The sequence below is a fragment of the Leucopleurus acutus genome (genome assembly GCF_964270905.1).
Source record: "Leucopleurus acutus genome assembly, chromosome: 4".
Lineage (NCBI taxonomy): Eukaryota > Metazoa > Chordata > Mammalia > Artiodactyla > Delphinidae > Leucopleurus > Leucopleurus acutus.
This window is the reverse complement of record NC_139146.1, coordinates 33,206,918-33,220,223: the sequence shown is the minus strand read 5'-3', so window position 1 is coordinate 33,220,223 and position 13,306 is coordinate 33,206,918. Positions and strand designations below refer to the sequence as shown.

Genomic DNA, 13,306 nt, shown 5'->3' with positions numbered 1-13,306 from the left:
CCGCAATGAGAAGCATACGCACTGCAACGAAGAGTAGCCCCTGCTCTCCGCAACTAGAGAGAGCCTGCACACAGCAACGAAGACCCAATGCAGCCAAAAATAAATAAATAAGTAGACAAAGACTTATGAGAACACTCACAGCAACTTGTTATGATAGTCAAAAACCTGGAAATATCCCAGGAGTTCATAAACAGATAACTGCTAAATAAACCATGGCATATTCAAAAAATGTAATACACCTCAACAATAAAGAGGAATGAGTTATAATATACGAAACCACATAGATGACTCTCAGAAACATGAGGGTGAGTGAAAGAATCCTTACAGAAAAGGGTATCTACTGTATAATTCTAATTATATAAAGTACTAGAATTAGCAAAACTAATCTTAGGTGGAAAAATCAGAAAAGTGGTTGCCTCTAGGAGTTGTGGGTGGGGTGAATGGCAAAGATTTACTGGGAAAAGGCATTAGGAAAATTTCTAGGATGATGGTAGAGACCTAATCTTAATGTGTATTTGGGCTACAGAGATGTATATACATTTTTCAAAACCCATCAAATGATACACAGGCTTCTGTACTTCACTGAATATAAATTTTACCTAAAAAGAAATCATAAGCATGCATATTAAATTATACTTAATGATATACATGCTGAAAGATTTAGGGATAAAGTGTACTCATATGTGCAACTGACTTTGAAATGCATCAAAATAATAGAATGAGTTAATGAGCAGGTAGTGGGAGGGACAGATATATGATAAAGCAAAAGTTGGCAAAAATGTTAATTGTAGGATAAAGGTATATTGTATAATTCCTTCAACTTTGCTATGTTTGCTATGTTACTTGTTCCCAAATTTGTCCGTAGATGCAATGCAATCCCAATCAGAATACCAACAGACATTTTTAGAAATTGAGAAAGTTATTATAAAATTTATCTGGAAATGCAAAAAACTAAATATTATAATTTTTATAATTAAATACTAGTCAAGAAAAAAATAAGTTAGGTAATATAAAGACATTTTCAGATCACCAAAATCTGTAAGAATTTGTCAACAACAGACTTGCACTAAAAGAAATTTTAAAGGAAGTTTTTCAGGCTGAAGGAAAATGAGGCCAGATGGAAACCTGGATCAAAACAAAGGAATAAAGAGCTCAGGAAATGGTAAATATGTAGTTAAATGCAAAAGAATTTTTTTTCCTAATTTCTCAAGGTCTTTAAAGAAATTGTTTAAAGCAAAAAAATAATGTATGGTCAGATTTATAATATATATAAAGTAAATATAAATTGTAAAATGTATGACAACATACCCAAAGGATGGGAGGACAGTAAATACTGACAGAAGTATATTGTTATAAGATTCCTACATTATATATGAATTGGCATAATATTAATCATGGAAGACTGTGATAAATTAAGGATGTACATTGTAATCGCTACCACAAGCACTTAAAAAAAGTATAGCTAAAAAGAAGACAAAAATAAAACAATAAAAAAACCCTCTGAGCCTCTTACAGACTGATTTCAAGAACTTATTTGTGTTCTTTTACATGTTGACACCTTATAATTTATCAACTCAGGAGTTTCTGCTTTTCAAACATTTCCCAATAGGAAACTGTACGGGTTAATTTCAATTTCATTACTATTTCCTCCTTCTTTTGCCTTTCATGGGTATAGACAATACCACAGAATAAAATACAAGGTGTTCCCTTAAAGTCAGTGCAACTCCTAACACAAACCTCCTTAGTTAGTTTACTAAAGTGTCCTCACTCACTGAAGGAATTAATTTGTTTAATAGGTGGCAAAACAATGAGTAAATTAAAAAAATGCTGTGATAGTTGACTACTGAGGCTACACACATGCTTTTCTTAAAGTAGAAAGTTATCATAGGTGAAAATAATTTCCAACACAGATGGGCCCTATCATTCTCAGATCATTCTGCTGTTAAAACAAAAACAATTTTTTAATTCCCACCTCACTAGTAAAATAAGAAAATGCAGATATTTCACCTTTTCTCTCCAAAGTGTTAAATAAGTGAATGATTCTTAGAAGTTAAAAAACCCAGTACTTTTCACTTCTTCTCACAATGACCCCATCTGTTTAAATCAGACAAAGCATAGAGTATCTTCCTCTAGCAACAACTTAACTTCTTAGACCAGATATTGCCAATTGGCTGCCCATTGGCCAAATTCGGCCCATTATTTTGTTTTGTTTGGATCATGGTCTTTTACAACTTTTTAACTACTTGAAAATGTTTAGAAATTCAGAGATTTCACGTAAGAATCCAGATTCTGAGTTCTTTTGAAAATCTGAAAGAGACAGTAACACCGGGACACATTCTTACATGGCAACACAGGAGCTGGAGCTGAATATTAGCTGCATCTTTTTGATGTGTTACCTGCTTTCCAGTTTAACCCAGTTTCAGTTCAGTACACTTCACTCAAATTACTTGCCTGGACTCAAATGAGTTTATAATCTCTATTACAAATATTCCCCATCCCAAATTTAGTCTCCTTCCTCACTCTAGTCCTTACTCTTGTGCACTCACTCACGCTCTCTTTCTATCAAAATAACATGCATCTATTACTTCACTAAAAATTTCAACTGAGGATGTATTTGGCTTAAAAAAAGTGTCTCTAATGGAAAATAACAGGTCAGCATTCTATACCAACATATTTACATGGTTTCTGGCCATCCTTTTTGTACATGGACACTGAAGTAGTTCCCTCTCCACAATAAGAATTTTATATTAATAAACAAAGGGTTTACTTTACTCTTGACTATAATTCTAGAAAATAGCATATAATAAAGTTTGAATTTAAACTTTATTAAAGTCTGATTTTTTTTTTTTTCTGAAGATAACTGGCAACTCGAGTGACTCAGAAAAATTTCTTTCATCAAAAATACAGAGGTTAGGGGCTTCCCTGGTGGCGCAGTGGTTGGGAGTCCGCCTGCCGATGCAGGGGACGCGGGTTCGTGCCCCAGTCCGGGAGAATCCCGCGTGCCGCAGAGCGGCTGGGCCTGTGAGCCATGGCCGCTGGGCCTGCGTGTCGGGAGCCTGTGCTCCGCAGCGGGAGGGGCCGCAGCGGTGAGAGGCCCGCATACTGCAAAAAAAAAAAAAAAAAAAAATACAGAGGTTAAACATGCTTATAATTGTTGAAAGGATTATTGCTTAATTAATCATTTATCTTTTTTTTTGGCCATGCTGCACGGCTCGTGGGATCTTAGTTCCCCAACCAGGGATCAAACCTAGGTTCACAGCAGTGAAAGCACAGAGTCCTAACCACTGGACCACCAGGGAATTCCCTCATTTAGCTTTTTAGAAATTGAGGCATAATTAATAATATGAAATTTAGATATTAGCGAGGAGGGAAAACTTTGGTAATTATCTGTATAAAGAATGTGGTAGGCAGAATTCGCCCAAGATTCCTGTCACCTAGGTTTTAATTCAATCACTAGTCTAGGTACTACTGTACAGGGACTTTGTAGATGGAATTAGGTTGCTAATCAGTTAATCTTAAAGTAGGGAGAGTACCCCAAATTATCCAGGTGGGCCATCGTAGTCATGTGAACCCCTAAAGTAGAAGAGCAAAGCAGAAGAGTCAGAGATTCAAAGTATCAGAAGGACTAGGTCTGCTGCTACTAGCTTTGAAGATGAAGAAATGGGGCCATGAGCCAGGGAATGGTGGTGGCTTCTAGAAGCTAAGAACAACTCCTGGCCATCAGCCAGCAAGGAAACAGGGATCTCAGTCCTACAACTGCGTGGAATTAAATTCTACTAACACCGGGAATAAGCCTAGAAATGGATTCTCCCCTGGGGCCTCCAGGGGAAATGTAGCCCCGCCAACACCTTGATTTTGGCTTTGTTAGACCTGAAGCATAGAAACCACCCAAGCCCAATAGGCTTTTGATTTATAGAACTATGAGATAATAAATTTGTGTTGCTTTAACCTGCTAAATTTGTGGCAATATGTTACAGCAACAATGGAGAGCTAATACTTTGCTGATGAATGAAAAAAAAGGCTTTACACAAACCTTAACTGAACAAGACCAGCAACCATTAGTCTATATAAAGTCACACATATTTCATAAATTATTGGTGCAGCTACAAAATCTACCTTGATACCTCCTCAAAAAGGAATCTCTCATCAGTTTCAAATCTTGCATTCTCCCCAAAGCGCCTACTTTCTTGTCTGGCCCTTAGCGGGCTTTGGGGAATTATGCTCTTGGAATGCTCTAACTGATAAAAGTGTTTTGCCCATTTGAAGGCTTGAATCACTCTAGCTTGTCCAGATAGTTTGTGCAAACAATGTGATTTATGTTGAACACCTGCTTCCTTCTGTGTGTGTGTGGGGGGGGGTGGTCTGGAGCATCATTAACTGCAATCAGTCACACAGGCATTATGTACCTTTGTGACCAACCCCCAATACAAATTCTCACTCCTAGGCTCAGGCCAGCTTCTCTAATAGGCAATACTTTGTGCATGTTGTCACAATTTTTGTGCTGCAGAAATTAAGGACATCTTTTACAACTCTCCTGGGAGAGAACTCTGGAGAGCCTGTGCCTGGTTTCCGCCATATTTTGCCCCATTGTTTTCTCTTTGTTGGATTTTGCTTTGCATCCTTTTGCTGCAATGAGTATAATGTAACCATGAGTATAATAACATCTGAGTCCTGTGAGTGCTTCTATTGAATCACTGAAGCTGGGAGTAGTCTTGGTGACCCCTGACACATCACAGTTCCCACCATCTCAGCCAAAATGATTTACTAATACGAAAGAGAACACCAAATATGACACTTGCCATAAGACTAAAAAATTTTCCCAAATCTTTACTAACCAAATTGAGGTAGGCAGAATTCTAAGATGGTTCCCCAAATCCCTGTACCCTGATGTACACCTGGCATAATCCCCAAGACTATGAATATGATGGATTTTACCCTCATGATCACATTATATTCTATGGTGCAGCTGACCTTATCACGTGAGTCCTTGAAATCTGGATCTAGACATTAGAGACAGGAAATAAGAGAGATTCCAGGCATGAGCAAGATGTGATACAAGGGATATTATCCATTGCTGGCTTTGGAGATGGAGAAAGCCACATGATAAGGAATGCAGATGGCTTCCAGGAGCTGAGAGCAGCCCCTCATTGACAGTAATCAAGGAAACAGGGACCTCATTCATACAGTTGCAAGGAACTGGATTCTGCCAACAACCTGAATGAGCTTAGAAGTGGATTCTTCCCCAGAGTCATGAGAAAGGAAATCGACAATTTGTTTCCTCGAATCATTCCATTTTTAAAGAAAATAATAAATCTCAGAAATAAATATATTTCCAAGAAAATAATAAACAAATTACCAAGATATATTTGCAATATACTTTCACCAAAACTCATTTGTTTGGGAAATATAATTATGACACATGATTAAAATGAAGATAATAGGGAAATAGAATTCAAACTGCATGACTAAACTAAAAACATAATTAGTTCATTTAACAGTTAATTTATAACACATTAACTATATGCAAACTGTTATGCTAACAATTTCGGGAGACAGAAAAAGTAAAAAATGCTGTATGCATGTTAAAAATGTATGGTTAATTAAGGGAAAGTAACCCATACCTTCCTTAATTAAATAATTGCAAGGAAAACAATTATAATTTAGGAGGGGAAAGGTACCTTACAACTAGAGAGATACAATGTAATAAAGGAATTTGGAGGAGAAAAATACAATTTGTGCTTTGGTTCAGTGGTATGGTATAGAGGCAGACGGAGGTAAGTGAATTACTTGAAGAAGTGTTATGTACACTGTGCTATCTACATTGGGCAAAAAGACAGCTTGGTCTTCAACAAGGTATATTTCAATTCTCTGGCACTCAATTTCTTCAACCATATATTAGCAACAATGAAAATACTTGAACAATTTAGATACTCTGGAAGTAATTTACAGAGTTTAAAGTCAGGTCCTATGCCTATAAAATGCATTTTCTTCACACACACACACACACACACACACACACACACACACACAAATGGAGAACCACAAAATGTTTTTGAGCAGGGAATGGACTCATCTATAACAATATTAATATAGCAGCAGAAAGTAGGAGTAACTGGAGTATGGAAAGACTAAAAGCAGGAAGACCAGTTAGGAGAATGCTGCAATGCAACAGTCAAGCTCTTTGTTAATGAAGCCCGAATTAAACAATGTAGAGGACAGCAGAGACAAGAGAAATATCACGGCGGTGGTATTAACAATACTTGACTGGCAAATAGAATAAACGATACAAGAGAGGGAGAAAGCAAAAGATGGCTGCAAGATTCCATGCCTGGTGAAGACCATCTTTTTTTGGTATTACTTTCTGTCCTTAAACAAGACAAGTAAAATTGGAAGAAAAATATACATCAGTTATATAAACCTTTAAGTTACTTGACTATACTGTGGTAATTTCAAATGCATTTTGAAACTAGGGCCCTTGAAGGCAAAAAATGTATGAGAGCCTTAACTACTACCACCAGGTTATATTCTAAAATAAGAGTATCTACTACCTATTTCTGATGACTCTGACCTGTGGCTCATTAGCCATCTGTGGAGCATATTCTAGAATGTGTTCAAAATTCTTTGGCATATCTAATTCAGTGAGTAGGCAATCGTTTAATAGGAGCAAATAAAACTTACTCATCCGAGTAAGTCATATCATGTTTTCCATCAAGCTAGTGAACAGCTGCAGACATAGCCTGCTTCCCATCAAAGTCTCATGTATAACCTCTGCAATGTTGATGGGTCTCTGGTAAATTTTCAAAATCATAACCCTAAAAACATATGACAAACTACATTTTATTAAAGAAACTTGCCTGCACTACTCACCCTGCCTTCACTTGCAAATGTAAGGACAATGCAGGAGCTTTACTGCAAGTGCCAAAACTCTGCTGAATATCTGTCTATGAACTATACTTGCTGGCACTTTTATAGATTAAGAAAAAGTACATGCTCTGAATAACACAAACAGGAAATGCTTTCCAAATAGCACCTAGACTTAAAAGACAAACCATTTCCCTCATGCTTGTTTTAATAGGAGTGACAAAAGGTATACCTCTTTTTTAACATTTTCTGGAAAATATTTTATAAATGAGATGAAATTTAAATTTCTCCACTTTTCAGTACCTTGAATCTGGCTTTAGGGTAGCAATTAAAAAGATTCACAGGCACCAAATATGAGATGATTTCAAACAAATCTTTCAAACGCTGTACTTTTTTTCTTGAAATGTACTGGTTATAGGAGTTTAATTGAATTCCATGCTTCTATGTTTCCAGCAAATAATTTTGATCATTTAACTGAAACTGGAGAGGATACTGGCAAGAGAGAACTCTGGCACAAGTAACATATAAAAACCACTGAAAAGAGAGAAGCTTTCTCCAAAATTAATTCCTCATATTCAAGCTTGAATAGACTCTAAAGAAAATGAGTTTTCTCTTTCAAACCAGGTTAGCAAACTACCCTCACAAATAACATTATTTCATAAAAGACTGACTCAATTATAAGCTTCAGGTCATAGCACAAAATTATTATTTTTGGTTTGGATAACATGAATTCTCAAAAGGGTTTTATGGCTATTAAAATTATAACAAGAAAGAACACTTAATTTTCTAGTGAGATCTGAAACCTCAAGATAGTCTTAAGTTACAATACATTTGTAATACGAATTACTACCATAATGTTTTAGTACAATATTGCTTAGTTAAGTGATATTAAATTTATCATGAAAAAAGTTAGTGAGTAAATTGATACAAGACTCTTCTCTAAGTTTCTAGTTTTCATTCCTCTATCCCCCATCCCACCAATTTTACAGAAAACGCAAAATTTTCTTCAAAATATAAATCCAGTAAGATATATGCCTTAAATGATGCTTAAGTTTGGACAAAGAACAGCAAATAACTACCAGACAACTGGCAGCTTACAGTTTTGCAACAGTTAGAGACAGATGTACAAGTAAAAATCATGGATCTCAAATAGCAATCCCATCTAAATAGATTTCCTGTTTACTTTGCATCAGCCTTTCTTACAGGTGCAGGGTGCTTACTTTTGGCAGTAGGGGAAAGAACTGATTTATAAACCGTACGAACATCTTCTCACTTTCCATAAATAGGTTATAGAATTAATTAAAACTGCAGCACATCAGCTCTGCACATGAAACCTGCTCTGTTATTGGAGACTAATGTAATCCAAATATGTGGAAAGTCAAATAGTTTTCAACAAAGCTAATTTAGATGGATGGATCAGATAACAACTTGGAACTGAACCTGACAGAATCATTTCTACTCAAAGGCAGTAAGTGCTGAATGTTATATCCCAAAATGAACAAGGAAAATATTGAATTTTAATCTATTACCAGAATGATTAAAAACAATACTTTACAAAAACGTTTAAAAATATCTCACCTGAAGAAATTACAAAGACCCATAAGACTACCATACGTTCTATTTTAAATAAATGAAAAAGACCATGTAAATGTCATGAAAGACAGTATGAAATCTGCATTTAATCCTATTGATGTTCTGCTACCTACTCAAAGAATATGCTTCCATCTATAACATTTTATCCTCATGAAGACATATATAAGGGTATTGAAGAAAGGTGGCTTCTTTATACCTTTACACTGTTGAGGCTACTGGTAACCACTGCTATGAGATTTATTATCTCTAAAACAACGATAAATGATGACAAGCACAGAAAAGTAAAACTTTTCATGAGCTAATGGATTTAATCTTATTGACAAAGCAATGGCAATTATATCCTTATATAGTATAATCAAAAGTAAATAAAGTAAAAGGGTAGAGTTAGGTAAAATGATGAAAATGGAAATTTGTCTTCTGAGTCACCAGCTTCTCTCTCCTTTAGTTCTTTTCAGTAAGTAAAGGAAGGACAGATATGGGCAAAGAGGGAAATGTGGAGATCAGAAGGAACATCCTACAGTTACTACCACCCTGATGACAAGAACTACTCTACTTGTGGCTTATAGAGTCCTCTGGAATGACTAGGAGCACAAGACCATGGGTAACATCAATTTACATAATGTAGAGCAATTCCAATCATAGCATAGCTATGTCCTCTGATACTTCTGGATATTCCCTTAATAATCTGTCCTCTTCATAGGGTAAACGTCTTCCTTTTTTCTGTCCCAAGTCCCCTAATGAGTATTGAATAATTTTAGGAACTTTATTTTCCAGTTAGTGTTAATGTTGATTTAGTATTTCATTCCTACCTTTTCCCTTTTTTTTTTTTTTTTTTAGTACTTGTATGATCTCCAAGACTTCTGTGACAGCCAGACTCTAAGATGCTCCAATGCCCCCTGACTCCTGGGATTCACATTCTTGTGTCGTCCTCTCCCACACTGAATAGAATTAATGGCTGACCTCTGTATCCAATGAGCTATAGCAATGTGTGGCTCCTCAGGGGAGGTCATAAAAGGCATTGCCGCTTCCACCTTGCTTTCTCTCATCTCTTAGATTGCTCACTCACTCACTCTGAGAAGCCAACCACCATATTGTGAGAATAGCCAAGAGGTCTATGGAAAAGCCCTCAACATAGGGAGGAAATAAACCCCCTGTCGACAACTGGCACCAAATGAGTGAGCTAACTTAGAAACAGTTGACTGAATCCCCAGTCAAGCTTTCAGAAGACTACAGCCCCAGCTGATATGCTGCAATGTCATGAGATCCTGAGCTAAAACCACCCAGCTAAATGTTCTTGAATTCCTGATCCAGGGAAATTGTATAAATTGATAAATGTTTATTATTGTTTTAAGCTGCTAAGTGTTGAGGTAATTTGTTAAGCAGCAATAACTAATTCATACTATTTCTTCTTATAGAAACAAAGAAATACAAACAAGTATGCCACTGGATGAAGCATCTTCATTAACAAGATAACATTGTTGCTATATGAGAGATTCACAACTCAAGCCAAGTAAATAACTCAACAGGCTTTTAAAAATTTTTTGAAGTATAACTTACATAGGCAAAATGCACACTCTTAAGTGTACACGTCAGTGAATTTTGACAAGTTTTGCAAGAACATGCACCATAAGTAATACCCTAATCAAGATGTAAAAATTTCCATTCCACAGATAGTTCAGTCAAGGCTATTTTGAATCAGTACTTGTACTGCCCTCTTCCCAACCAGAGTCAAGCACTATTTTTATATCTATCACTGTAGATGAGTTTTGATTGCTCTAGAATTTCATATAAATGGAAGAATATGATTTTTGTGTCTGGCTTCTTTTGCTCAGCATAATATTTCTAAGGTTCATCATGTTGTTGTATCAGCAGTTTATTCCATTTTATTGTTGATTAATATACCACAATCTGCTTACCCATTCTCCCATTGATGGACACTTGAGTTCTTCCCAGTTTGGGCTACTATGAATAATGTTTCTGGGAACATTCTTGTGCAAATATTTTGGTGGGCATGCATTTTTTCTTTCTCTTGATTAAATGCCAAAGCAGGGCTGGGACTACAGGGAGGCAAATGATGTACCTCTTGGGCACAAATTTAAGGAGATCCTCTACCTAGGAGGAGGATTGCTGGATCATAAAATAGATGTTTCTAAAACAACTTGCCTTTTATATTATAGCACTGAATTTTACACTTAGACTTGTCATGGGTTCTTCTGTCAAAAAAATCTACCATTTAAGTAATGGGGAATAGCAGGTTAATATATTAGTATAACATATTAGTATTAGAAAACATATGCTTATAAAGGCAATTGATTAATATATTATCACATGTAATTCATATTAAATAAAATATAAAGCTGACAATAACTTCCTCTAGAATGATCCCTAGTTCAAGTAAAACTCCTTGTTCTACAGATATGAAAAATGATTAAGAGACCGGTCCAAGGCTGCCTAGCTAGTTAGTGGCTTTTTCATCATACATATTGCATTGTAAATCTTTATACAAATTTAACCCAAACTCAGTTAAAATTCCTAAAGACATGACTACAATTGGTTTTCAATTTTAATGTCAACTAGCTTTCACAGAGAACTTTTTTTGTTTTTTTGCATTGGTGGCCTATAAATTAAAGTGTAAATTTAAACTGGTGGGCAAAGAGTAATATGTTCTTAAAAAAATACAATTAAAGATTTGTGACATGCAAAAATTATGCCTATAAAAACATATTTACTAAGTTAGGTTAAATATATAGAAAAGTCACTTTTATCACCATGGTCAGATTAGACTTTTCTAAAAAAGCAAGTGATGCAACTGGATACTTGATATCTGCATCTTTCATTCCAGCGACCACTTAAAACCAAACCATTTAAAGTAGCAAGGAAAGTACTTTTATTCAATTTATTTGTTTTGCTGCTATTAAATTACTACCATTTAGTAAGATACACATTTTTCCTCCCTTGCAAAAGATTTATCTTCATCTATAATATAGCAATGATTAAAGAGTATTGACTAAGAATATTTCTTTAATCTAGGATGGATAATTACAATCCTATAAAGGCTCATGGCAAATATTTTTCATTGGTTTAGTACAACTTAATTCATTAAAGAAACATTTTTCATAATTTTAAGATAATTTCAGAAAATCTGTGAAGAAGCTCATTTAATAGTATATTTGGGGCTTCTCTGGTGGCGCAGTGGTTGAGAGTCTGCCTGCCAATGCAGGGGACACAGGTTCGTGCCCCGGTCCGGGAAGATCCCACATGCCGCGGAGCAGGGGGCCCGTGAGCCATGGCCACTGAGCCTGCGCGTCCGGAGCCTGCTCCGCAACGAGAGAGGTCACAACAATGAGAGGCCCGCGTACCGAAAAAAAAAAAAAAAAGTATATTTGTAAGAAAGTTTAGACCACTTTTCTTGCCAAAAATGCCTTAGAAAGTAAATTTCATGTGTCATTGAAATAACTGAATTTATACTTTTTTTTTTTTTTTTTTTGCATCGGCAGGTGGACTCTCAACCACTGCACTACCAGGGAAGCCCCTGAAATAACTGAATTTAAACTGTATGATTATATTCCACCCAAGCCATGATTATTATTTCTCTCTATTCTTCAATCTAGCCTTCTACACAGCTCACTATGTCCTATGTCCCTAAGAATACCAGTGCCCTGTGAGAAGTTACCATGTACTTCTCTCAGGAAATACTCTTAAAACTCAGCTAGAGAAATGCTTTGTACTAAAAAGATTTCAAATTTTCCTGTATATCCTCTTTACTAATTTTTTGTCAAGTACTTTGCAGAATGCTTACCTCACAAAAGCTGAACACTGGATAATGTCAATGTTGAATTTCTATGAGGCCTGTGAATTAAATTTCCTAAAGTGAAAATTTACACCTGGATTTTATCATTAAACAAGTAACAGAAGAAACTAAAATCCTGTAGTTTCTAGTTAAAATGCCTTTTGTTTGCCAATTTCTGCTTTTCATGTAATTGTCCTGATATTATACAGTACCTCACAGGTTTCCCTTCTCGAAGCAAGTCTTCTAGACTCTGTTCACAGTGTTCAGCCACCACCACCAGTCTCTCTGAGTAAAAAAAAACACCAACTCCACTTTATATTTGATTAACACAATGTTTTAATAACAAAATAATATACCCCACTAAAGTTATTAACATACAGTACAAATGATATTTTAAAAGAGCTTTTCAAAGTCTACATTAACTACATAAAAATCAAATATGTAGAACAACAGGATAAATGTGTAATAAAACAACACATTAAATAACAATTTCTTTTAATCTTGTGTTTTTCTCCAGAATTTCTCCCATATGCATCAGAAAAAACAGCTGGAAAAGTTTACCTTTGGCAAAAAGAAGTAATCCTTCTTCTGACACAGACTAGGAGAAGAAAAAGCTTGGATGAAGATATAAAGAAATTTTGAAGTGAAGGGGAAATTGGGAGCTAGGGACAAACTGTCTTGATGGTCTGGTTCAAATATAAGGTTTTAGAAACTGAGTTCAGAAATTTGAGAAAAGTAGAAACGTTCTGAATCATGACTATGGAGAAAGAACAGAAAATCAACTTGGGGTTACTTGTAACATCATGGGGCTTGCTGAGATTAGTAATAATATAAAATTTTGGTGGGCACAATCTATATCATGATGTAATTTTTATTTTCCAACAGATCAACTGTTTAGGAATAAGACAGCACAGTTTTGAAGGTCTATACATTTTTAATGTAATCATCAGGTACCTAGTGACTAACACGTTGTCTGACACAGCAGCAGATCAACAAACTCTTTTCCTTTTTAGATGAAAGAATGTAAGAGGAGTGAGAGAAAAGCACAACTGGGCTCACAAG

At 35.6% G+C, this 13,306-nt stretch overlaps 1 protein-coding gene across 2 annotated transcripts in view; it reads right to left on the bottom strand.

Annotated features, from left to right (window-relative positions):
• Window positions 1-13,306, bottom strand: part of TBCK (TBC1 domain containing kinase) — a 231,941-nt gene that overhangs the window by 204,306 nt on the left and 14,329 nt on the right. For both annotated transcript variants that reach the window (XM_082838412.1, XM_082838411.1), the window contains one exon: window positions 12,457-12,529. In XM_082838412.1, coding sequence (XP_082694538.1) covers window positions 12,457-12,529 — 73 coding nt within the window. The remainder of the gene's footprint in view (window positions 1-12,456; window positions 12,530-13,306) is intronic.